The sequence below is a fragment of the Primulina tabacum genome, chromosome 4, assembly GCF_025594145.1.
Source record: "Primulina tabacum isolate GXHZ01 chromosome 4, ASM2559414v2, whole genome shotgun sequence".
In the NCBI taxonomy this organism is placed as follows: Eukaryota; Viridiplantae; Streptophyta; class Magnoliopsida; order Lamiales; family Gesneriaceae; genus Primulina; species Primulina tabacum.
In genome coordinates this window covers 569671-595639 of record NC_134553.1, presented here as the reverse complement: position 1 = coordinate 595639, position 25969 = coordinate 569671, and the positions used below count along the sequence as shown (strand labels likewise).

General features: G+C 36.0%; 5 protein-coding genes across 8 annotated transcripts; 3 read left to right on the top strand and 2 right to left on the bottom strand.

Annotated features, from left to right (window-relative positions):
* Positions 1-259: 259 nt before the first annotated feature.
* On the bottom strand, positions 260-5449 carry LOC142542127 (putative pre-mRNA-splicing factor ATP-dependent RNA helicase DEAH2). 4 transcript variants are annotated; one of them, XM_075648583.1, is made up of 8 exons: positions 5196-5449; positions 4155-4571; positions 3356-3558; positions 2172-3256; positions 1638-1763; positions 1313-1551; positions 1084-1202; positions 260-535 (listed from the first exon to the last, which is right to left on the bottom strand). In XM_075648583.1, exons 2-8 carry the CDS (start codon positions 4434-4436, stop codon positions 409-411), a joined length of 2181 nt encoding a protein of 726 aa, XP_075504698.1. In that variant the 5' UTR covers positions 4437-4571; positions 5196-5449; the 3' UTR covers positions 260-408. The 4 variants fall into 4 exon arrangements, with proteins under 4 accessions (XP_075504698.1, XP_075504699.1, XP_075504701.1 ...); XM_075648584.1 differs by lacking the exons at positions 4155-4571; positions 5196-5449 and adding an exon at positions 3643-3664; XM_075648586.1 differs by lacking the exons at positions 260-535; positions 1084-1202; positions 1313-1551; positions 5196-5449 and having other exon boundaries at positions 1638-1873; positions 4155-4436.
* A 2054-nt stretch (positions 5450-7503) lies between these two features.
* LOC142541300 (uncharacterized) lies at positions 7504-8333 on the top strand. The gene is made up of 2 exons (XM_075647857.1): positions 7504-7722; positions 7830-8333. Exons 1-2 carry the CDS (start codon positions 7504-7506, stop codon positions 8331-8333), a joined length of 723 nt encoding a protein of 240 aa, XP_075503972.1.
* A 2281-nt stretch (positions 8334-10614) lies between these two features.
* Positions 10615-11400, top strand: LOC142541299 (uncharacterized). The gene has a single exon (XM_075647856.1). The coding sequence runs from the start codon at positions 10615-10617 to the stop codon at positions 11398-11400; it is 786 nt and encodes a 261-aa protein (XP_075503971.1).
* A 6758-nt stretch (positions 11401-18158) lies between these two features.
* On the top strand, positions 18159-19510 carry LOC142541369 (flavonoid 3',5'-methyltransferase-like). The gene is made up of 5 exons (XM_075647908.1): positions 18159-18295; positions 18443-18528; positions 18627-18771; positions 18866-18997; positions 19117-19510. Exons 1-5 carry the CDS (start codon positions 18242-18244, stop codon positions 19405-19407), a joined length of 708 nt encoding a protein of 235 aa, XP_075504023.1. The 5' UTR covers positions 18159-18241; the 3' UTR covers positions 19408-19510.
* A 1237-nt stretch (positions 19511-20747) lies between these two features.
* Positions 20748-25607, bottom strand: LOC142542126 (squamosa promoter-binding-like protein 3). The gene is made up of 6 exons (XM_075648582.1): positions 25461-25607; positions 25294-25356; positions 23275-23988; positions 22953-23086; positions 21577-21831; positions 20748-21284 (listed from the first exon to the last, which is right to left on the bottom strand). The coding sequence occupies exons 3-6, from the start codon at positions 23829-23831 to the stop codon at positions 20989-20991; spliced, it is 1242 nt and encodes a 413-aa protein (XP_075504697.1). The 5' UTR covers positions 23832-23988; positions 25294-25356; positions 25461-25607; the 3' UTR covers positions 20748-20988.
* Positions 25608-25969: the final 362 nt, after the last annotated feature.

Here is a 25969-nt window from a genome sequence, read left to right as displayed (position 1 = left end):
AAGGCATTCCCATCGGATTTATTTCATTTCCAAATTTGGTCTCAGTGCAAATAAACCAATCGATCTTCTTTATACTAGTCTACTTTTTTCACCTTTATCCTCTTCGGTTTTTTTTTTTTGAAGATGAGAATTATCTATCATGCAATGTTGACGTCCGCTATTCACAGTTGAACAATGCAAGTACACCCACCCACACATTGTAGCTCACTAACAAAACTCATTCCATTCAGTCAGTCAGTCAGTCAGTCAGTCAGTCGAGTGAGAACTAATAAACCAGCCAGATTAATGCTAATAGAAATCAAAATACACAATAATTAATAACTCTGAATGATTTTTATCTTAAAAATTGAAAGCACAATCAAATATCAACTCAGACGCATTGGGCGAAAATGCTAACAACTGAATTCATCACTTCCTGTTCTTGCCCTCCTCCCTCGAGTTCTCCCGCTTCTTATATAACTTCTCCAGTTGACGCTTCGCCTCACAATTCGGGAAATTACTCAAATCATAATAGTGGGGAGCAATGTCAATCAACCTGCAATCATTTAACACCACAGGGAAAAGACCATCATTCCATCTGATTCTACAAGTAAAATAAATAATCTAAACCCAAAATCAAATATCAAATAATCGTTATAAACAAAAACCACCATTCTGAAAATCAGCCTCAACCTGGTCATCACAATGACATGCAGCTAAAGGTACAATCCGAACGCAGGGATTACACAACAGACTCTTCAAAAGTCGTAAAACAGGGGCAAACCATTATTTAATTCCAGCAGTAGCATATGATTATTCCGCTAGCTCTTGGAGTAATGCCGTGGATAAAAAAAATTCAGCCAATAGCAAGGAGCTTTAACCAAAAAGAAAACAAACGGCATAAGCATAAACATAACCACGTGGAAATGCTGAAAACCACATGAACTATACAGTGAATTTTTTGGACCAATTTTTTAAAATGAGGCAATTCCAACGTCAAAAGATAACTTTTTCCTTATTGTATTGAGGTATACAGGTGTCGACGCTCAACAGGAAAACATATCATACAACAAAAAAGTCAAATGATATGGTGGATTAACCGACCATTCACCCCGCACATCCGTTACAGTACGGATAAAATTCCTGCTTGTCAGAACGTATTCATTGTAGATAACCCACTCTGGCTTATGGTCCAGGCAATTTGACGGGTGCAAATGTACAACCTGCAAGTAAAGCAAATAACATCAGACATATAACAGGAATGTATATTGTTTGGGAATGTACTACATATAGCCCATTCCAAGAACAAAATAACGGAGTCATGAGAAAATACTTGATTATCTTTTACTGTCAGATAGTGGCCTGTGCGCTCCAAATGGGCAACTTGCATGAAATATCCAGCTAGCATAGCCTTCCTAATATTCACATAGTAATCACGACTATTAAAATCCGTGCTGCATAACTTCAGGTTGAACCTAGCCATTATGCGAGCTAGCTGTTGTCTAACATTGTCCGCAGATTTAAGAGCCCTATGATTGACAAAATTCTCATAGCACCATTGTGGATCTTCCTCTGCAGATCATTCAGACGGCAATATTAGCACCAATAGGGAAAGAAGACCCGAGGAAAAAAATGAAAAACAAATCACGTCTACTCACTGTTTTGCTTGTATGCATGATACACATTCAACAGAGTGAGGTGATCCCCATCGATGTGACCGAACCGGGCTTTTGCTTCATCTGCAGCCTTTTGCGCCTCCCTAGGCCGGACAAAGCAATTGGGTACTAGAGAAAAAATTGATTATCACAGACGAGGCCCATGGAAGGTCAGCAGATGCATAGAGGCGAGAAGATACCATTTGCTTCATGAGAGAATACTGAGAAACTGCAACTATCTGCATCAGCATTTACTTAGAAATCTTTGGCACATGCCTATGGAGGCATGAAACCCAGACAAGACATGCTGATGACACCCTAAGCAGACACTCAAATATCAACCACATACACGAGTGCATCTGCAATCATGTATGGAGTAAAATATTTAAGACTACAATGTACAGATGTACTTCTATGCATGCATAAAAGCGAACTGAGCATTAACTCCACGAATAGTGAAGGAACAAATCGACCAAGAAGATCTATTATAATTGGGACAACACCCATGACTAAGACCACAATAGCAACATTGAATACCTGAAAGCATAGCAGATACTGAAAGAATCTCATTTGAACAATTGAATTCTGGGCTGACAACTAGCATTTTTGCCATTTGAGGATCTAATGGAAGTTCACTCATGATTTCACCTAACTTGGTCAAATTTCCATCATCATCAAGGGCCCCTAAGTAATTCAAGACCTCCAGTGCTCTCATCAGTGTCTCTGGAGCGGGTGGGTCCATAAAATCAAAATGGACCAAATCGTCTATTCCCAGTTTCTTCAATGTGAGTACTGTATTTGCAAGGTTTGACCGCAGTATCTCTGGATATGTCTGCGCCACAAGATCATTATTGAAACTTTTTTCAGTGTAGAGCCTGAAACACTTGCCTGGTTGAGTTCTACCAGCACGCCCTGAACGCTGATGAGCACTAGCCTTTGATATAGGTGAAACCAAGAGAGACTCAACACGAATCCGTGGGTTATATACCTTCTGTTTTGCAAACCCTGGATCTATAACATAAACTATACCATCAATAGTTAAAGAGGTTTCGGCAATATTTGTGGACACGACAATCTTCCTTCCTGGTGGACCACCCTCCACCACTGGGGGTGGTGCAGCTTCAAAAATCTTCTGCTGCATAGCTGGAGGAAGGGTGGAGTATAATGGTACTATTTTAACTGGTCCAACATGATCACCAATGTTGGCTATTTCTTTTGTCATCTTGCGACAAGCATCTTCAATTTCCTCTTCTCCAGTTAAAAACACAAGTATATCCCCAGGACCTTCAAAAGTGTGTATCTGAATGACAGTCTTAATAGCGGCTTCCAGGTAATCTCTTTCAGGATCCTGTGTGTAAAAAATCTCAACTGGATGAAGCCTTCCCGGCACTTTCATTAGTGGTGCACCATGAAAATAACCCTGAAATTTTTCAGCCTCAAGCGTAGCACTCATGACTACTAGCTTCAAGTCAGGCCTATTTTTCAACACCTCCTTCAGAAGTCCAAAAAGAACATCTGTTGCCAAAGTTCTCTCATGAGCCTCATCAAGTATGATCACTTTGTATCTCTCCAAGAGTGGATCAGTCATGGCTTCTCTCAGAAGCATACCATCTGTTAAGTATCTAACAATAAAAAAATTAAAAGATATATCATGATAAAGGCATGGCAATAAAAAAGACGAGAATAAGAAGCAATGATGTATTTAGATGAAAAAACCTTACTTCAAAACCGTTCTAGCACTGCTACAGTCTTCAAAACGGATACTATAACCAACCTCCTCCCCAATAGTCACATCCATCTCTTCAGCCACTCTTCTTGAAACAGACATTGCAGCCACTCTCCGAGGCTGGGTGCATCCAACCATGAACTTCTTGCGCTTATCTGGGGACTCTATCTCTATAGCCTCCAGAACAAACTGAGGAATCTGCAAAGAGAAACAAATTCAATCACGAAGCTCAAACAATAAAATAAATAAAAGGATAGTTTTCTGAACGTTCAAATGTAGTACTACAAAAGGGTGTGCTCAACGCAAGTAAATGGCAAGGGCTCTTGTCCAGCATAAAAATGAGTGTGTGTGGATGCAACATGCGTAAGCGTAAGACTTAACACCTAACACAATAAAGAGTCAAGCTGAAATTACGAATTTGAAGCAAGCAAACATTGAACCGGGAGGCCCCTCTAGTTCATCATCAAATTTAGTTTTCTATTGCAGTACAAGGGTAAGAGAAAAAAAGAGGAAAATGCAAGACTAAGTCACAAAAGAAACTTACGTGTCCCTACAAAAGATGGAGGAAAAAAATAATCTTTAATATAATGAACAAAATATCGACTTAAGTTCCCAAAAAAATATCGACTTAAGTTTATCAGACATCACAAGGCACCACGGCAAACAAGGAGTCCCTTCACCTCTTTCTGGTAATTAATTTTGACTATTGACTATTACCATCTACTTAATTTTCCAGATGCCATAACTCGTGACAGAGAAAGTGGTTAAGGATAATTACATGTACGAACACTGACCTGAGTGGTTTTGCCACTGCCAGTTTCCCCAACAAGAATTAGGGCTTGATTAGCTTTAAGCGCCTGAAAGAACTCATCTTTCTGATGCCAAACGGGGAGGGACTTCCTCTTATCCAGAATCTCATAATATCTCTGAGAGAAAGCCCTTCCATTCCACCGGTTAATTGTCGAAGCAGAAGCAGCCATGCCATCGTTTCCATTGGCTCTGGAGATCTTAACCGACACCGATGCCTCGTCCACCACGTCAAACAGGCTTACCTTCCTTTTCCTCTCTGTTCCCATCTACCTAGTGTTCTTCTCCAATTACACGACTATATCAATATATCTTTCAACCTCAAATCAGTAGATAAAGCTGGGAACTGAATAAACTGATGCAACGTTTGACTGACTGACCGATGCCCCAGTAGGGACAAAAACCTGAAGGGATAGATTGGTCACGGTTTGGGATGCAGTTATTCATAAGAGTAATAAAGTAAGTTTAAACAAATTAATACCTACTACAAACCTTCAATTTTCAATGATTAAAAAAGAAAATAATAGGTCTTGAACTTCACTAATGAAAATCTAGCGACTTAAATTGTCTACAACACTCCAAACTTTTTTGAAGAAGTGTTTATGGTTCTGGAAACTGAAACCCAACAGCAAGTTTCTGGTTCGGGTTTTGGACTTACTGTTAAACCCTAAAGGGGACGGTAGCGTGGGTTTAGGTAAGAGTTGTGAGGGCTCTAAATTTGAATTATTCATCTTCTCGTCTTGAAATTAAATTAAAAAATAAATTTAAAATTGATTTGTTGCATTGCCCTTTGATCTTAATCGAGTTTTTCAAAAAATATTATTGTGGACTTGTTGCATATCCCGAGTTCTAAACTCGATCTACAAAGACACTATATTACATTCACATGCATTCATGCCCTTGAAATCTGACATAAAAAGCTTAAAAAATTTTAATCAATAAAAACCATCGAAAACAAAAAAATTGTAGAAATATAGATGAGCGTTGAGATTTTACCCTTCAGAGGCCCAGGATCAGTAAAAATCAACCTTATATACGTTCCGTATAATTCGTCGGGAGATGGGACTAGGGAAAAACTCAAAAACGAAGTAAAACCCCAAATCTTGAAGGGTGCAAAAACCAGCAGATTGTGCTGGGTTTTCTGGCGATTTCCTGTTGCTGATGCGGCTATGGCTTCCAGTGGTCGGCGCTGAGAGACCGCGCAGGTTTGAGAGAGTTTTCTTATCTATTTAGATTTTAGGGCTTGCTTGGACTTGAAGGGTTTCGTTTCGGATTTGGTGTTTGTGTGCGTATATATATACATGTAACTTAATTTCTTTAATTTTGTTTTTTTTGAAAGATGGAATGTTTATACAAGTTAACCTTTTTAATAGCTGATATTTTTTTTAAGAGAATGAGTGTTTGCGCGGCTAGAGAAGAGTTTTGAATTATCTCATGAACATGTAAGTTGTCATCTTTTGTTATTTTGATTTCATCCTCAATCACACAAAGTTTCAGTGTAGACAACAGATGGTGGTTTATCGATCTTTTTTCAAACACAATCATTGGTTGTCTTTCATGATATATCACTCTTATGATTTGTATAACTGTTGGAGTTCACATATGTAAGCAGCGTCAGCATCCAATCTTAATTGGTCTATTCGTAGTGCTATCGGCCATCTCCGTGGGGAAGAAGGGAGTGATGTTTTAACGAGCTGAAATCGAGTTACTTAGAACTCACACAATATTGACCCGCTCCACTCTACTTAATATATTAATTTTACATACATCTGATATGTTTAGTGCATCATACAAATTGATTAACTATAACAATTAATCGGACCAATTTAAGAGAATAAGTGCGTAGATATATAACTTAATTTCTTTTATTTTGTTTTTTTGAAAGATGGAATGTTTATACAAGTTAACTTTTTTAATAATTGATATTTTCTTTAAGAGTATGAATGTTTGCGTGGCTAGAAAAGAGTTTGGAGTTATCTCATGACCATTTAAGTTGGCATCTTTTGTTATTTTGATTTCATCTTCAATCACACAGAATTTCAGTGTAGACAACACACGGTAGTTTATCGATCTTTTTTCCAAACACAATCATTGGTTGTCTTTCATGATATATCAGTCTTATGATTGTATAACTGTTGGAGTTCACATTGTAAGCAGCGTCAACATCCAATCTTAATTGGTATATTGGTAGTGCTATCAGCCATCTCCGTGGGGAAGAAAGGAGGCTGCCACTATCTGATGTTTTAACGAGATGAAATCGAGCTACTTGGAACTCACACAATATTGACCCGTTCCACTCTACTTAATATATTAATTTTACATACATCTCATATGTTTAGTGCAGCATACAAATTGATTAACTATAACAATCAATCGGACCAATTTAAGAGAATAATTTGGTTTGTTTATTTTGATAAATTGATTACTGAATTTTTAACTTTTTTCTCAATTTTTTTGGATTTATTTTCTGAATATGTTAAATTGATAGAAATTTTGAGAAAATATTTTTGTTATCCAATTTTTCACTATGCTCATATAACAATTTTCCAAAAACCGATTACCCTAATTTAATTTTTCACCAAATCAATTCTTCGTTGGTGGTACTGTGGTGTGGTAGAAGATCAACTAGTGAAATCGTTATTTGGTGTCTATGTACTATGAGATTGGAGTTTTTCTCTAGTTATTTTTTCAATTACCGATTTTCAATCGGCTTGTGTATTTGGGCATGTCTTCGATTTCTAGCGAAATGATTTGGGGATATGGGTTTTCTGTGATTCTGTATGAGACATGTGGTGTCACAATGTTACAGTTTTTTGTTCTAAGATTTCCATTGAAGAATATTTATATTTGTTTCATCTCCCATTTCTACGGCTCCATCTATACCCTCAAATGATAACCTTCCACCCGAGGTTCATTTCTCAAAAGTTAAGGAAGGTTGAAAGTGCAGGGGTTGATCTTAACTTCTTAGAGCGTGATCCAGGATTGCGTCGACAAATATGGGAATACTCTCCCAACAAGCAAGAAGAAATTCGTCGGGCTTATCTAAATCTGAAAACATAGTAGCCTATACTTTCAGAATATCCACTAAAATAAAAATAATCTTCATCCTCGCAGGTTTTAATCATCCTGGTATGAGCTTTTTCCTTGGTTGGATTATTCCCTGGCAAAAGATAGAGCTTTCTGTTGTCCATGCTTCATTTTTAACAAGCCATCGAGATGTCGTAAGCAAACTGCATTTACTGTTGTTGGATTTGATAATTGGAAGAAGGCTCGAAGCGGAAAACATGTTCTTTCCAATGTCATATTGGGAAAGTTAATGTGTCTGCGCCCCATCGTATGACTGAAAAGGCATGTGAGGATTTAATGAATCAACCTCGACATATACCAAGGTTTTTCAACAAAATTAGCTCAGAAACAGTTGCAAAGAATTGCCTTCGGTTGAAAGTTGGTATACATGTATTTCGGTTTCTTGCGCTTCAGGGCGCTCCTTTTAGAGGTCGTGATGAGAGCTCTAAATCATCTAATCGTGGAAATTTTCTTGAATTTCTTGATGTGGTGACCTTGTATAATGATGAGTTTCAGATGCAATACAGAAAGCTCCGAAAAATTCCACGTATACATGCCATGGTATTCAAAAGCAAATACTTCTCATGTTTTCATAGAGAGTGAAAAATGTAATTCGTGAAGAAATTGCAGCCAGCAAGTATTGTAAAGTCATCGATGAAGTCCGTGATGAGTCAAAAAGAGAAAAAATATCTATAGTGTTGAGGTTCGTGGACAAAAATGGATGCATACAAGAACATTTTTTTGTGCTTGTTCATGTGTCAGATACGACAGCTTTGAAATTAAAGGATGCTATATATTCTTATTTGAGTCATTACAATTTGGATGTCCAAAATATTAGAAGTAAAGGTTACAATGGTGCTAGCAATATGAAGGGTGAGTTCAATGAACTGCAAGCTTTGATTTTGAAAGATTATAATATTGCTTATTATGTTAATTGCTTTGCCCATCGATTGCAGTTGGCTTTTGTTGCGTCAACAAAAAATGTAACTCCCATCATAAGTTTTTTTTATAAATTAAATTTCATAGTTAATATGGTTGGTGCTTCGTGCAAGCGTAATGATGAATTGAAGGAAGCTCACATAATGACACTATTCATTTGATTTCTATTAATGAACTCGAGACAGGGCGTGAACTTAATCAGATATGTAATTTACAACGAGCAGCTGATACACGTTGGAGTTCTCATTTAAGATCATTGTCGAGCTTTATCAAGATGTTTAGTGCAGTATATATTGTATTGCTCAAAGTTATGGATGATGGAACTCCTTCCCAAAGAGCAGATGCAACATCTGTTTATGATGAAACGACTTCATTTGATTTTGTATTCATATTGCATCTAACGAACGAGATTATGGAGACCACGAATGTGTTTTGTCAGACATTGCAAAGTAAGTCTCGAGATATTTTGAATGTAATAGAGCTAAAAATTAATACAAGAGCTAAGAGATGACAAATGAGATGATTTTCTTGAAAAAATGAAGTCTTTTTGTGTGGCTCGTAATATTGATGTTCCTAATTTAAGTGCTCAGTATGTTGTTAGGCAAGGTTGAGCTCGTCGTCATCAAGGAAATTTCACCATTGAACATCATTATCGGGTAGGCTTTTTTTTTATGCCACGATAGATTTACATATGCAAGAAATTAATATGCATTTTAGTGAAGATGTGATAAAGTTACTCATGCTTAGTTCCACCTTAAATCATCAAAATGCAAGGGATTCATTGAGATATCTGGATATATGCAATTTAATTTGGTTGAAAAGTTTTATCCACAAGATTTTACTAACGAAGAAAAAAATAGTTAGAGATGTAGTTGAAGCACTATGTTCATAATTTAGTCAAAGGGTCATACTACACAAGTTTTCAACCATTTCCGAGTTGTGTCAATGGTTGGCGAAGACTAAAAAACCTGCTACATATGACATTGTATTTAGAGTGATCGTGCTTGTTCTGAATTTTTCAGTTTCTACCGCTACTACAGAACGGCCATTCTCAGCTATGAATATCGTCAAAAGTAGGCTTTGGAGCAAAACAGATGATGATTTTCTTTCGAATGTATTGATGATATTTATTGAAAGAGAAATTGCTAAAAATATTTGTAAAGATGCTATTATTGAAGATTTTGAAAATTTTAAGGAACATCGAAATCCTTTTATTTAGAAATATTCTTACTAAAACGTATTGTTTATGTTTAGTTGAATATAACCGATGAAATTTTTGTCTTTTAATATTTTGTCTATATTTTATAAGCAACCCCCACAGAATCGAAATCCTAGATCCGCCCCTGGGTCTCAGGTGTTATATTTCAAGATATAAATATGAAAATAAAGGATACAATTGAAGACCAATATTTACGTGAAAAATTCCTGAAAATTATTAAAGTAAAAACTACATGCAATATGAAAATAATTTCACTATAATATTTATTAGTGTACAACAACTCACTGTATTTTTAAAGAGAATAAACAATCTATTAATACACGAAAACAAACACCTAACAAATATTATAGAACAACACACTCAAATATATGAGATGTCATAAATGAGCTTAGAATGAGATGCTTTGGATGATTTGGAATGAAGCAAAAACACATCTATTTATAGGTGCAATTCAATCGTGTGATCCTCTCAATCAAATTTGCCTCACAATCACTCAATTTTTCGCTTCGCATAACAATCAACACCTACCACCATCAATGATGTCTTACAAAATCAAGGTTAAATGTGATTTGGGCTAAAGAAAATGGGGGAATTGAACTCTAGGAGATCTATTCTCCCGTTGTTCCTCAGTAGCTCAGTGGTAGAGCGGTCGGTTGTTAACCGATTGGTCGTAGGTTCGAATCCTACTTGGGAAGATTTGATTCATTTTGAATTAACGAATTCAGAATAAAGGGGCTCACTTTGACCGTTAAAAGTAGGGGTCTCGAAAACTAAGTAATTTTTGCTGGGCCCTTGTCGTTTTTTTTAGGTTCATTAGGATTCTTATTGGGATTATCAATACAAATTTCAGATGAATCGTTATACTCATCTCTTTCTTGACCAACTCTTTTTTTTTTATTGAAAACAAATATTGTATATTAAGCATGTATTCTTTCCTTGGTCAGTGTAGATATTTTGAAGATTTGCTAAGATCTTTGTATTAGAATGTATATAAGCATGTAATATTGTGAACGAAGTGTACACTTTTCCCATCCAAAATATTCTTGTTTCGTGGTATGAGAGCCATAAACATGGCTGGAAAAAATGACGACAAAAAGAAGGAAGGAGGAGACGTGTCTTTAAAGTTCACATCTCCGTTTTACCTTTCTGCCAGTGACAACCTAGGAAACATCATCACACAAGTTCAACTAAAGGGTGAGAACTATGATGAATGGGCGTGAGCTATGAAGACGGCGTTACGGGCCAAGAAAAAGTTCAATTTCATCGATGGTTCAGTAAAGACACCTTCCGATGACTCTGTGGAACTAGAGGATAGGTGGACAGTCAATTCCATGTTAGTGTCATGGATATTGAATACGATCGAGCCAACCCTGCGCTCAACCATAACCTACATGGAGGCTGCAAAAGAACTGTGGCAGGATACCAAGGAAAGATTTTCTGTCAGAAACGAGCCGAGAATTCAACAACTCAAATGTGAGTTGGTCGAATGCAAAAAACAAGACATGTCTATTATGAATTATTATGCCAACATTAAAATGATCTGGGAAGATTTGGGAAACTATGAACAATACCCAACATGTCTATCTGGAGGATGCAAGTGCAATATCGAAGTAGATCTGGATAAAAGACATGAAGAGGAAAGACTTTATCAATTTTTGATGGGGTTGGATGACACAACTTATGAAACTGCCCGCTCAAATATTTTAAGCACTGAATCACTGCCGAACTTGTATCGAGCCTATGCTATGTTCATACAAGAAGAGCGAGTACGTGATATAACTCGCGGAAAAGAACATAGAAGTGAGGCCATGGCCTTTGCGATCCAAATTCCTAGTCATTCTAAGGGACGAGTGGATGGCAAGGAGAAAATTGTGGCATGCTCGAGTTGCAAAAGAACTGGTCATGATGTAGGTTCATTCTTTGAATTGATTGGTTATTCCGATTGGTGGGGAGATAGACCTAGAACAAGAGGGCGTGGAGTGACAAGCCGTGCACAAAGTGGACAGTGATCTGCTGGTAATGCAACTGGAGGGAGAGGTCATGGAGGTCAAATTCGAGCCAATGCAGCCCAAGTGACACGACATGGAAGCATAGCTCAAGGACAAATAACATAAACATACAAAAGAAATAATAAGTGGGCTGAGCAGCGAGCAATGGAATGTGTTGCTGAACCTCCGGAATATACAAAAAGATGGAAATCAAGGAAGACTGAATGGTAAGAATAGAACAATGGAGTGGATAATTGACACCGGAGCCTCTCATCATATGACCGGAAGACTTGAGTTGATGAGTTGTGTTGAGAAAGTGCTTGCATGTCCAATTGAACTGCTAGATGAAAAGGAGACAATAGCCGAAAAAAGTGGGACTGTGGTGTTGAATGAATATTTGAAATTGAAAAATGTGTCATATGTACCCAACTTGAAGTGTAGCTTGATTTCAATATCACAATTGAATGAGGAGTTGAAATTGTGTAGTTCAGTTTAATGATAAAATAAGTGTTATTCAGGACCGCAATTCAAGGATGCTGATTGGTGCGAGTGAGCAACCTGAGGGGCTTTAATACTTCAGAGGGATAGTGACAGCAATAGCTTGACTACAGTGACAAGAGACACCTTTGACTTATGGCGTCGAAGGTTGGGACATCTTTCTAGTAGAATTATTCAGTTATTGTTAGTTGTTAAAGAAATTATTAGTGATTCTGTTAGAACTTGTGATATTTGTTTACGAGCAAAACAATGTCGGGGAGAATTTTTCTCAAGTAATAATAAGACATCCACCATTTTTGAAATGATTCATTGTGATTTGTGGGGTCCTTATAGAACTCCGACCTTTTGTGGTGCACATTATTTTTTGATGATCATTCCAAAGGAGTGTGAGTCTATTTATTGAATGATAAAGTCAAGGTATGACAGACTCTTCAAAATTTTATCACTATGATACATAGATAATTTAAAGAACATGTGAAAATTATGTGAAGTGATAATGAAACGGAGTTTACTTGCTTGAGTAAATAATTTGTGGAAAACATGATAATACATCAAACTTCGTGTATTGGGACTCCTCAACAAAATAGAAGAGTGGAACGTAACATCGCCACATCCTCAATGTCGCACGTTCACAGCGCTTTCAAGCTAGCCTACCTATTGAGTTTTGGGGAGAGTGTGTCTTGACAGCTGCGTACCTGATTAATTGTAAGGTCTAGGAAATTCGAACTATGTAACCTGACTGCATGCAATCTATGGTTTTATTTAAAATATGTGTTTAATGATTTTTATGCATTGAATGTATGATTATTGCATGAATAAGTGTTTATTTCATTGTTTGTTAAGGTTTCATGCATTAGGGATTTAAGTTGCATTTCGCGTTCGAACGAGTAACGGTGACCGAAGATAATCAAGAAAAATAATTTTATTGAATTATTAATTTTAATTAATTAATATGAGATGTATTTAAGTGTGATTTTTGAAATTGGGCATTGGTTGAGTATTTTTACTCGTCGAGTCATATTTTTAACCGGTACGCAAAATTTAGCGAATCGATGGATTTTTTGTGGGTTCGGTCAATATTTTCAAAAATATACCAAAACGAAATATTTTTTGGGAGTGTCATTGGGTTTGATGTATTTATTTTAGTGCTTAGTGGGTCCAAAACCCTTTTAACCCTTTAAATTTTAATAAAGAGCCCGTTAGTGTATTATATTATGGCTTAAAATTAAAAACTAAACCCTAAACCTAATATACTCAAGGTGGCCGCCCCTTCCCTCATTAAGCAGCCCTCCTTTTTCAAAAAAACCAGCAGCATTCTCGATTTTCTCTCTAGGTTTCAAGAAATGTTCCTTCCCCGCCTCTCCGGTCAAGTCCTACGCACATATCTTTAAGTTTTAGAGCACATAATCTCTAAGGCACGCCATGTATCTATTTTTCTCATCATTCACGTCATTTATATGCTGATGTATATATATTTGCATGAGGAATTCTCTGATATATCATGTGGTGTCATTTTGTTGCAAATTTTTGACATGAAAAGTGCATTCTTTTGTTACATACTCAAGTTTTCTTTGTGGTTGTGTAAGGGGCTGCCGACTTGGGTTGCTAGGGAGCTATTAACGATGGGAATTAATGAAGGTGTCTAGGGACTGGAGTCTCGAGTTGTCCACGAATGTAGTGAGGGCCTATCGTTTTTCCTTGAGCGGCTAGGGTTTTGGTTGGTCTAGTGTAAGGAAAAGGGAATCATGGCCAAGGGGGACTAGACCAGACCATGGTGCTGTCTAGGAGGGTCCAAACCAAGGCCTAGGGGAGGTCCTCACATGGCTGGTCTCGGGCTAAGTGGAGGTCGAGGGCAACTAGGGTCGGGTTTGGTATGTCAAGGGGAAGGGCGTGCAACCGATTTCAAGGGGCTGTAGGCGCAGGTTGAATGGTCCCGGAGGGGGGGTTTCCTTGGCTCGGTCTTAGTCCTAGGGTGTCGGGTTGAGGGCTGTACACGTCGGATTTTAGGCTAGGATTTATAAAACGTGGGTTGGTGCAACTAGGGTTGCGACTTGTGCACGCTGGAAATTTCCAGCAATGTTCAGGCATTGTTCGTAGGTCAAAAGGGGTCTGGAACGAGTGTTTTAGGGGCTGGTTGTGTAGATTCAAGTTACGGTTTACGTTGGGAAAAATTTGGTTAAGTTTCGGGTTGATTCGGGTTAAAACCGAGACCCCAATCCAAGTTTTAAACGAATCACATTAGTTACGGAACGGGCTCGATATTACCCTTGGAAAATGCTTATAATTATGTTTTTAGGTGTTTTAAGGAGTTTGGTTGGCTTCGGATCGAAATTATGAGGTCCATGGGCAAAATGTTCAATTAGGGGTTCCAGGAGCAAAATGATCATTTTGCACCCAAGTCGAGTTAGAAATTCTGGCAGCGCCCTAAACACGATTTGACATGTTTTAAATTTTTATGTTATCACGAGTAAGACTTTTTATGTGAATATGAAAAATACGTTGCATGCTTGATTTTAAGAAAAATTTACATATATGCATGATTTTTATAAGTGACATATACGATGACATGTTTTGAAGGATGAGAAATGATTGTGGACTAATACGATGACACGATAATACGATGACATGTAAGGCCAAAGCTCAGTGGATGGGTAATACTGTGGCTGATGTCCCCGCCGTCAGGTACCGCGGTTATACGTAGATAGATCCATCGCCTAATACGATGATACGAAAGTCACAACTAATGAACGGAATTCAAATTAAGAAAACGAACACGTATATGTTGAGATGATGAGATTTTCTATGAATATGTTTATGCTCCGACAGGTCATTATTATGCATAAAACTTTTTAAGATCATGAAATGTAGTTTTATTACGGTATTTTTCACTGTTGCCTGTTATGTATATGTATTTGAGATAACGTTACATGTGTGTTAAGTCTTTAGACTCACTATGTGTGAATGATGCACGTGAGCATATTGATTAGGGGATTGGAGGTGCCGAAAACAAAGTAGGCGGAGTTGGATGTGCGCACTCGAACCCGAGGACCGTATTTTTCGCACATTATGTTCTGAGTTAGGGGTGGATTGATATTTTCATACTCATTCATTTTATTATTTGATGGTTATCAGGATCTTTACATGTTTCATATTTGTTTTATTTTTTAAAACGTATGTCGAGGGTTGTCGAATTGCCTATTTTTAAACTGCAGTAATTTCATCTATTAGTTGATTACTTTTATTTTAAAATGAGAAATTTTCAGATACTATCGCCTGCATGCATAAAGATCTAATTTCGAAAATGAGCTTACAAAAAAAAAATTTCTAGTATTATTTTAAGTAATAGACGTTTCATTAATCGTACTCCTTCTATTTTGCTAGAAGGAAAAACACCTTATGAATTGTTATTTGGTGATGCTCCTTCATATAAGAATGTCCAGTTTTTGGTTGCTTGGCTTATGCTCATAATCAGAAACGTGGTGGTGATAAATTCGCTAGTCTAAGTAGGAAATGCGTCTTCGTCAGATACCTATTTGGGAAGAAAAGATAGAGCTTGTATGATATTGATTCTAAGGAGTTCTTTGTTTCGAGAGACGTCGTATTCTTGGAAAAAGAGTTCACGTACGAGAATAAGGTTGAATATGACAAATTCGACAACAATAATACTGATGGTTATTTTGGTGAAGAAGAAATGCCATCAGGGACAACCAAACAAAAAAAAGATTCTAGTGAAAATGGAGACATAACAGGAGAACAACTTAATGGAGCCCAAACTATCGAATTAGCAGAAGTTAGGGGGCACTAACAAAGATATCGACAACAAAACCGAAGAACCATTGGGGTGTGGTCACAGACAGTGACAAGAATCCACTCGCCTACACGACTATGTCTTGCACACAGTTCAGAAGTTCACTTCGTCCTTGAACCCCTCTCCAGGCTCATCTTAGATAGTCACTATCCCATTGAACATTACGTGAACTATGATAAATTCTCTGTGGTACATCGTGCTTTCTTGGCAGCTGTAACTAGGGGTGTGCAACCAAGTTCGTTTGGTACAACAGTGCAAGATGAGAAATGGAGGGACACGATGCAGAAAGAAATACAAGCTTTGGAGGATAATGTGACATGGATTGTAGTGCCCTTGCCACATGGAAAAAGAGCCATCAATTGTAAATAGGTGTACAAGATCAAATACAATGCTGATGGCACTAACGAGCGCTACAAGGCCCAGCTGGTGATTCTAGGCAATCGACAGCTTAAAGGGATTGACTATCATGAGATGTTTGCACCAGTGACAAAAATGATTACAATCCGTACTTTTCTGGCCTGGGCAAGGAATTATGTTGCGATCCGACATTGACTTGCGTTTTTATGCTTGGTGCGACTCTGATTGGGCTGGTTGCCCGCTTACATGTCGTTTTTTGATTGGATGGTTCATTCTTCTTGGGAATTCACCAATCTCTTGGAAGACTACGAAACAACATATAGTATCATGATCTTCGGCTGAGGCGGAGTATCTTTCGATGGCTGCAACTACGTGTGAACTGAAATGGATGCAAGAGCTTCTGCTGGCTCTCAATGTGGATTATCCGACTTCTATTAATTTATATTGTGACAGTCAAGCAGCACTATATATCACGGTCAACCCGGTGTTTAATGAGCGAACAAAACACATCGAGATCGATTGGCACTTTGTACGAGATGTCATACATAATGGCATGATCAAGCCAGCTCATGTCAAGATCTCCGAATAACTCGCTGATTTGTTTACAAAAATGCTGGGAAAACACTCATTTGAGCATTTACTTCGCAAGTTGGGCATTCAAAATTTGCATGCTCCAACTTGAGGGGGTATTGGAAACAAATATTGTATATTAAGCATGTATTCTTTCCTTGGTTAGTGTAGATATTTAAGAGATTTGATTGTACTTATTTATGCTAAGATCTTTGTATTAGGATGTATATAAGCATGTAATATTATGAACGAAGGGTACACTTTTCCCATCCAAAATATTATTGTTTCATTTTCCGAAAGAATCAGCTCAACGTGGTAGGGAGATAGCAAATTATTATTAGTTCAAACTTTGGACAACACATGATTGAATAAATAAACAACATACAATTTATTTTCCCATGAGTTCGCCTTTGCTTTCGAGCTTGGTTAACTTGAATGTGAGAAATGAAAAGCGCATCCACATCCAAGCCTTTAACCTGACATAAATATTCAACTATTACTTCTAAATGAACAAGAGCGACATGTTACAACTGATGTACCTCCGCATTGCTTTCTGCATTTTTCCGTAAATCAAAGATGAATTTAGCAGATTTCATAATATTTAATCCTGTAGAACCCATCATAATGTTATATAATCAAGAATTTAACTAACAAATTGTGACGGAAGCGTACTTGAAATCATAATATTTAATTATGTAGAACGAGTGATTGATCTTCTAAATCCCTTTAGTTTTTCTCTGAATCTAAATTTGACAATGAGATAGAGAAGAACGTGATAACATGCAATATGAGGATCGTCAGATAACGTATATCATTATCTTTTTATATTTATGTTTTAACTAATTAAAAGAAACAGAAATTATATTTTATCTCCATGTATCAATTTGCCAGTAAGTCATATTAGAATCTTGTATTTTGAAATTAAAAAAAAAAAAAAAAAGTAGTAGTGGAGAGAAGTAAAAAAACCTAACAAGCATCACATGAAATGACCACATGACGCAGTTCACCAAACACCAAAGTGAAGTTTGGTAGTTGCGCATCAGCAACTTTTAGGATATTTAAATTAATTTCATTGTTCGGTCAGCTACCTCACCTAGCAAGAATCAATTATATTTTATTATCAAACTAGCTAGTGTTGAATCATAAACAAAACCTAATTAATACTTTCTTAATTAGAGCGAATTCCATTTTGAGCTAGAAAATGCCCATCTTATTTTTAATTCATCAAAAGGATATATATATATATATATATATATTGACTTGTTACTTTAATCACGAATTAAATCCAACGACTTCTCTCTTGCCACATGCATGTTGCTAGCTTGCTTAATTTTAAATCAGTTTGATTACAATCATTATACTCTCATAAATTGTATATTATATAACTCAAATAATTGGAAAATCGTGGGATTTAAGAATTAATGTCAAGATGCAATTCTTAAGGCGGCATCGGTGGGAAAATAACCAATATCGCTAATTATATAAATTAAGAAATATTTCTTTGTTTTTTTGTTTTCATGTGTTGTTTGGCCACCTCTATAAATTGGGCCAAAGTTATCGCAAAGGAAGCATAATTACCAAAATCTGCCTTTGTCACGTTCACCTCAAATATCGTGTTTCCCTTGCGAGATGAAAGAAACGTTCAATCACCCCACTATTCTGAAAAGCCATGCACTCGGAAAGGTGATCGATCTTATTTGCTATATTCTATATATAATTTTTTGTTTGCAACTAATTTGACACACATAATCCAAACTTATAATAGTTAATTCGTTTCTTCCTAATATAATTTAGTTTCCTTTTACATGCATCTCTCGTCGAATCTTGCAGTACATTTTGGAAACATTTGCATACCCCAGAGAACATGAGCAACTCGAGGCAATAAGGAAGGCCACCATCGAAAAGTACAGCTACATGTATGTTTTTCAGGAGAATTAATGCATTTTCTTTTAAATATTTTCACTAGTATTAATGGAATGATTGATATATACATTAATTAATCATCGATCATCAGGAGCGCGATGAGTATAACGGCAGATGTGGGATCACTTCTATCAATGCTGGTGAAAATAATGAACGCCAAGAAAACGATTGAAGTCGGGGTTTTCACTGGTTACTCACTCTTGTCGACTGCTCTTGCGCTCCCTGATAATGGCAAAGTGAGTTAACTTATTAGTCAAATGATCATGGAATTAATGTATGCATGCTTTGAAAATTAATTAATATTACTCAGCTTAATTGTTTTGGTTTTAGATAATGGCTATTGACATAGACCGGGAAGCGTATGAGACGGGATTGCCATTTATTCAAAAGGCAAAAGTGGAGCACAAAATTCAATTCATCCTGTCTGATGCCACTGAAGTTCTCAAGGGAATTTCTGCCAAAGTATATATATATGACTACTTACTTTGATATTAATTAATTGTTAGCATTAAAAATAATTTCAAAACAATTATCACAAATTTATGCATGCATGTAACAATTAATGTTTACTAATATTGCAGGGTGAAGAAGGGACATTTGACTTTGCATTTGTGGATGCGGATAAACCTAATTACATAAACTACCATGAACAACTACTGAAATTAGTCAAAATTGGAGGGATAATAGCCTACGACAATACCCTGTGGGGTGGATCAGTAGCAGAAACCGATGAGGATAAAATTGCAAGTTTCTTAAAGACCTGGAAAAATGATATAATTCAATTCAACAATTTCTTGGCCAAAGATACTCGGATTGAATTAGCTCTCCTTTCCATCGGAGATGGACTCAGTCTATGCAAACGTCTCATATAAGAGTGAAAATTAGAAACAAAAACGTTATATATACTGGTTTTCAATTTATTTAATTTCTCTATTTCTGTATGTTTTGTGTTGTACGTTGGCTTCTTTAATTTTTATGTGTCTTTAATTAATTAAATAAAAATCATGAATAATAATATTCCAGAAGATTCATATTAATTTGATCCATTGTTAAATAGTTTGATTAAATGTTTTTACCTATATCCATAGATTAAATAAAGATGTACATTCGTTTATTGATCAAATAAGAGTGTGTGTGTGTATATATATATATATATATATAATGATATAGCTAGTCATGAATTTTGTCGCGAAATCAAAAAACTTTTATAAGGAGAAGGAAGAACTCGTAAAAATATCATTCGACATATACGAATTTAATTTGTTGCATTCAAATAACATATTCGCTTTATTCAAAATCAACGATTTAGTGGTTGGCCGGAGGCATTTGTCAAAGAAAACGTACCAAACCATTTGGTGAAATAATAACATTATTCGCTTAATCAGAAGTTGACACGTGTAACGTTCGACTATTTTTAAAGAGCATATGCTGTTTTGACATTATAAGTGGATCTTCTAAACCCTAAACACATCTCAATTAAATTCTCACGCATTCCAGAAACAGAGGTTAGTGATGGATCTTCTGAGGAAAATTAATCATCAAACAAGATTAAGATAAATAATAAAAAAAAAAAAGCAAAGAAAGTAGGCCTAATTACCACGTAGACTCATCACTACATTAATAGTAAGGAAGGGACGTGTCAATTCCAACAAAAAGTGAATTGGCGAGAGGACTCTTTCACAAGCACGGTGCATGCCAAAGTTTGTATATATAGTTGATGTGAAATATCCAGATCAATGATGAAATTTATGTTAATAAATATCATGAAGATGACCACAAAGATGATATGCATCCAAAAAAACAAAAAACAAAAACAAATATTGTTAAAATATATGTGCAAATATTATTAATAACGTGCATCTATATATGTCAATCGATATAATTTGTTATTTTTTAAAAAAATTCATTTTCGTCATCCTTTTGAATCTTAGAATCTGCTCGTTTACCAATTGAAGAATTTAATTTGTTATTAATATATGTGGAAATATAACAAACTTCTCTTTCGAATCAGTAACATGAAATGATTATAAATAGTATTCCTCTTCCTTTTCTGCTTTTTTTAAAAATAAAAAATAAAAGGGGCCAGAAAATTATTAAAACAGTGATCATATTTTGGTTGCCAAAAATAAAATGAAATAAAAACCGGTGTATCTATGGGACGTTCACTTACAAGCCGTAAAATTAACTCAAAAGCATTCACAAGCAACGAGGAAACCACATAATACTGCTGCTTCGCACGGAATTAATGCACTACATAAAAATTACATAGACTTGCTTGGGTTTGAATACAAAATCATTCGACCACCAAAACTCAGTTTACATGCGGCAAGGCGACATGCTATAGAAACCACTCACCATAATAGACAGCAGCAATCAAATCCTTTAGAAAAGAATCAAACATAACATGCCTAAATAGAAGCTTAGTTTTGGAATGGTCAGTTCAAGATACTGGGTTAAAAATCAGGCTCGTACGTCATTTTGAGAAGGTGGTTTTCCTGAAATTTGTAGGTGATGGCCAATAATTGAGGTCTGGAATCAGTGGACTGCTGTCCAGACAGCCACATTTCTGAAGAAGCGAGGGGAACGCTTTCTAGTATCGAATGCTGTATCATAGGATGAGTGAAGTTGGCAACATTTTCATGCATTGCAATGGATTCTGAACCCCAGGAATTAGTTGACAGAAGAGAGAGAGCACGGTCATACTCCGGTGCTGCATCTACTGGGGAAGACCTAAGGGCTCCCTCGGAACCTGAGAAGTAAATCAAGTAACTTGAATCACCATTGAGCTTCCAGTTATCAGATTGACTTTGTCTACATGTTATGGCATCAGAAAATTCAAGTAAGATTTTCTTTTTCAAAATATAATATACAGAACCAATAAATGATTCTTAGTGATAAGCTGTCCACATTGAAAGAAACCAAGTTCAATATGGTTTATTCTGGTCTAATTACTAGGGTAGGAGCAAAGTTAACCAATATAATCCGCAATGCTCATATAATCTGGAAAAAATTTCTGTAAGCACATAAAGTATGAAACCAACCTGGATTCAAGATCTCAGATGCAGAATTCTTGGATGCCAAAAAACTGGCTGTATTCCCATGCATATTGAACTTGATACTTGGACCTGGTACATGCAATTGCTCATCAGTAATTCCATATCCATTGTACTTCAAAGAATATCCTTTTGTAATAGTGAACTCGGGGTTGCATGTGCTATCCCATATAGAACGTGCAGGAGTTCGAGAATGAAGAATTGGGGTGTTGTTCGGCAGAAAACTCATTTGTTGCCTTCCTCCTGGTACAGGTAAAAAAGGAATTTAGATGGGCTTCGAATAAATTTTACCAAACATAATGAGACTAGTCCTCAACCATTTCCTGTTCTCGTCAGTATCATTTGAGATTTTAAATTATTATCTGCTTTTGGTTTAGATGGTAGAGAAGAATCCAAAAGCATGTCATTATCTTACTATCTTACCATATCATAAAGAGAGAACATGCTATAGTAACTAATCTGGTCTCTTTGGTATGGTCACTCCAAAATTGCAAATACAACCCATTTTTCAGTTTATTTACGATTTGTTTGATAGAAAAAATATTTTTTAATTAAAAAAAATGCTTAATGACATGGACAGAAGAAAACTAATCCAGATGAAGAATGGAAAAAAGATAACTGTTTCACATCATATCACTACAAAGTAAATAATTGAGATACAATTTTTATTATTTATGGTAAAATTTGTTTGACAAGAAACTTGCACTATTAAGAAATTAATTGGATAATTAAATAAAATTATTTATTTGATTTATTAATTTATTTTTAATTATGACAGTTGAGATACATTTTTTAAAATGATAATACGTGAAACAAATTTTACCATAAATAATAAAAATTGTATCTCAATTATTTACTTGCCCTCAACCATACAACATTTGTCAAAATATCAAAATACGCTGTATTTTAATTTTAAGTTTAGAAACATATCGTGCATGACCGCAAGTAAAGAGAGAGCATGCTAGAGTAACCACCTAGATCTCTTTGGTAAAAACACTACAAATTTGCAAATACAACCCTTTTTCAGTTAATTTACAATTTCTTTGATAAAAAATTCACCTAGCAAAAAAATCTTTTTTAATGAAAAAAAACTGCTTCACATCACACCACTAAATCATACAGTTCATTTGGCCGAATATCATAACTGCGCTAATGTATTTTAATTTTAAAATTTACAACTTTATCAAATGTATATAATACAAAATATTGATATACTATACTGCAGGACGTCTAGCTTGGAAGAAGAATCATGGCAATATTACAGGCAACAAGAAGTCCATTACCATTCCATGTTGAAAATGGGGTAACGAATATGGTATACACTGTCTATAGAATAAAGTTTAAATAAACAACAGCAGGAATACCATAAAATTGCGACGAAAGCCCTGCTTTAAACTGGATAGTTTCCTGCTGTGGCTTGCGGCGTCGTGCATTATGATGAGAAAGTCTTCTTCGACAACTGCGCTTCTTTTCATCAAATTCAGACAAACCATGAAACCTTCACAGAGAAAGAATCAAAGAAGAAAACTCAAATCTCTTAAAATGTTCACAGAAAAAATAATAATAATAGTAGCAAGAGATAGAACTCATGTCATATTTAAAGTCGTACTCTCCCATAGATATCCTGTGCCAGATATATTATTAGACTCGTAAAACCAATAAAAGGGTTTTTATCCACAGTATCACCTGCTACACTGCTGGCAAAAACGACGTACAACACCTCCAACAATAACCTTTGGACATTTAGAATGGCTATCACAAACTCTGTGCTTTCTGTGATATTCCTTGGCCATTGAAAGATCAAGATTGCAGTCCTCGACTTGACACCGTGGCATAGGGGTATTCTGACCAGATGAGTTTGTTTTCTTAGGTGTAGTGCTGGACGAAGTAGGCATCACAAAAAATGATGCCCTCTTAGTATTTCCCATGTTCCCACTATTCTCGAAATAAGTCCTCTTTCCAAGTTTCAGATCAATTAGCGGTTCCACTAAAGCATTCAAAGGTGGAGAAGTTCCAGAAATCTCAGTTCCATTCATGTCCATTTTCTTGCCAAAATTTCCAGAGGACATGGACCTGAAGTTAGGAGTTTGCATCCCATCCTTTGTAGAGGAATCCACAGAAGCTGAAATCGAGCTTTTAGCTGAAGAGCCGTGATCACCATCAGAGCAAGAGGCACTACTCACACCGCCGCCACCTGACGGATTGAAGGACCCGCCATTGATTTCTCCATCATCAACAATCATCCAGTCTGCTAAATGCAATCTCTAGGGACTTTCATTAGCTTTCCAACCGAAATACCGAATCCACCAAAGTTTGGGCAAACCCACTCAGAATTTCACTCCATGTCAGGAAAGTAGCTCATTAAACAATCTCACTCACTTGATCTTTGAGCAATGAGATCTATACATGAATCACAGTGGATTTGCAAATTTAAAGAACGAGCATTCACAAAACAACCTCACAAAGAACAGACATAACAATCAAAGGTTTCAAGAAATTAATGAGAAACTTTAATTGTACGATTTGCTAATCAATCATCCCATGGAGAGGTTGCAACTCAATGTTTCATGCAGAGATAGCGAAGTGAAACATCAATACACTTCACTCCCAAAATCACGGTTTTCAGACAAACTGACTCCTAAACATCACCACACGTAAGGAACAATGAGCCCCAGATTCCAGAGTTCGAAAGAACTTTAATTCTTGCATCCCCAAAATTCAAGAATTAAGCAGCCAGATTAAGCCTACAACAACAAAATGTAAACAGAAAAACTATCCAACTATAGTGGTGAATATATGCAGCTCCCTTGAAGCAGAGAACCACTTAAAAGAAGAAAGGCAGACAAGCTAACACTTTTCCTTCTGCTACACATTTTACTTCAACAAATTTTGTAAGAATTCTTGTTTACAAAATAAAACTAACTTTTAATTACAGTGAAGGAATTGCCTTTGACTTTCTCAAAACAGAGAAGGCCATATACATTAATGAAATCGATTAAGAAATTTAAATGAAAGGGAACTCCATGTTTTGAATGAAGCTAATATTATAGGCATAATATTGAAAAATAACTTTATCATTCATCAAACAAAGCTATCAGTAATAAAATATCCCCAAGGATGAAAAAACTCAGGGAGTCGCCATCTGTGACTTCCCCCTCCTAACCAAACCCAAACCAAGTTTTTTTTCCTTGCACGGATTGCTACTCAAGTGAAGTACAAAGGCCTACATTTTTTTCCTACACTTGAACAGAAGATAATATAAACATGCAGTATAAATCGCTTATTTTAATACATTGATTAATTGAGCACAATTAAAATAATGTGTAGGAAAAGAGGTAGTTTATTGTCCCCCCATCTAGGGTTTGTTAGTGTCCTCAGTAACCGAAAGTAGAAGGAAAAACTTTTCAGCTCCATACAGAATGTCTTTCCCGAAGGAAAATCAGAACAAAAAACCACTTAACGAGATCGCTTTGCAAGGACGTGGAAACGCATCAAACACCATACAAAAAGCCACTAACTTTTATTTTTTTTAAATGCAAAATCAGCAGAGGTATGGAGAAAGATATAATTTTTTCCCCCAATTCCCAGGCCGAATTTTCTTCGCGTTTAGCACAGCTTTTCAATAAAAAAAATAAAAAATAAAAAATCCCTCCACTGCTCTTCCAAAATAGGAATTAAAAATCAAAGCAAACCCATCATTTTTACCGTAAACGCTTCATTAATGACTGAATTTACTTCCCCCGGCTGGAAATCAAAAAGGCCTTTCCGCTGTTCGGTGGGTAATCATCACAGCAACAGAGAGTCAGTTAATCCGATGCACAAGGTTTAAAAAAAACAAGCAAACAGGGGAAAAAGGAAAAAAGGACAATTACCCGATAAAGAAAATGGAATGAGCCGTTATTAGAGAGAGAGTAGAGTGTGAAGAAGGGGAAGGGGGAGGGGTTGGGGGATTATTGCAATATATCCCAAAAATGATTCGCAAGTCTAGAATAGACGATCGAAATAAGCTTGGTTAATCCGATTTCCTTGTTAAAATCACTCATTAATTTGTGCACTTATACAAACGACCAATTACTTTAATACGTGGATGGAAAGTTATTTGTAAAATCCTTGTCCTCGCAAATTTTTTTTTTCCAAGAAATTTAGTACTTTTATTTTGCTTCTAATTTCGATACAAATCCATTATTTTTATTCATTTTAGTAAGAATATTATATTTTTTTAAATGTATAATTTATCTTTTCATGAATTTAATGAATATTTAAATATATAATTCATATTTATTGAGCTCGTTTAAGTTCGATAAAAAGCTTGAATAAACTTGTGAGCCATGAACATATTTGTTAAATAAAGCTCGAGCTTGGCTCGATTATAAACAAGTCA

Coding starts and splice junctions, on each gene's coding strand:
- LOC142541300 (XM_075647857.1), top strand. CDS start 7,504: ATGACTGAAAAGGCATGTGAGGATTTAATGAATCAACCTCGACATATA. Junction 7,723..7,829: donor TTCTTGAATTTCTTGATGTG/GTGACCTTGTAT, acceptor ATGTTTTCATAG/AGAGTGAAAAATGTAATTCG.
- LOC142541299 (XM_075647856.1), top strand. CDS start 10,615: ATGAAGACGGCGTTACGGGCCAAGAAAAAGTTCAATTTCATCGATGGT.
- LOC142542127 (XM_075648583.1), bottom strand. CDS start 4,436: ATGGGAACAGAGAGGAAAAGGAAGGTAAGCCTGTTTGACGTGGTGGAC. Junction 1,552..1,637: donor TCATGCATACAAGCAAAACA/GTGAGTAGACGT, acceptor AATGATCTGCAG/AGGAAGATCCACAATGGTGC. Junction 536..1,083: donor ACGGATGTGCGGGGTGAATG/GTCGGTTAATCC, acceptor AAATGATTGCAG/GTTGATTGACATTGCTCCCC.
- LOC142541369 (XM_075647908.1), top strand. CDS start 18,242: ATGAAAGAAACGTTCAATCACCCCACTATTCTGAAAAGCCATGCACTC. Junction 18,296..18,442: donor AAAGCCATGCACTCGGAAAG/GTGATCGATCTT, acceptor CGAATCTTGCAG/TACATTTTGGAAACATTTGC. Junction 18,529..18,626: donor ATCGAAAAGTACAGCTACAT/GTATGTTTTTCA, acceptor ATCGATCATCAG/GAGCGCGATGAGTATAACGG.
- LOC142542126 (XM_075648582.1), bottom strand. CDS start 23,831: ATGATTGTTGATGATGGAGAAATCAATGGCGGGTCCTTCAATCCGTCA. Junction 23,087..23,274: donor TTTTGCCAGCAGTGTAGCAG/GTGATACTGTGG, acceptor TTCTCTGTGAAG/GTTTCATGGTTTGTCTGAAT. Junction 21,832..22,952: donor GCTTTCGTCGCAATTTTATG/GTATTCCTGCTG, acceptor TACCTGTACCAG/GAGGAAGGCAACAAATGAGT.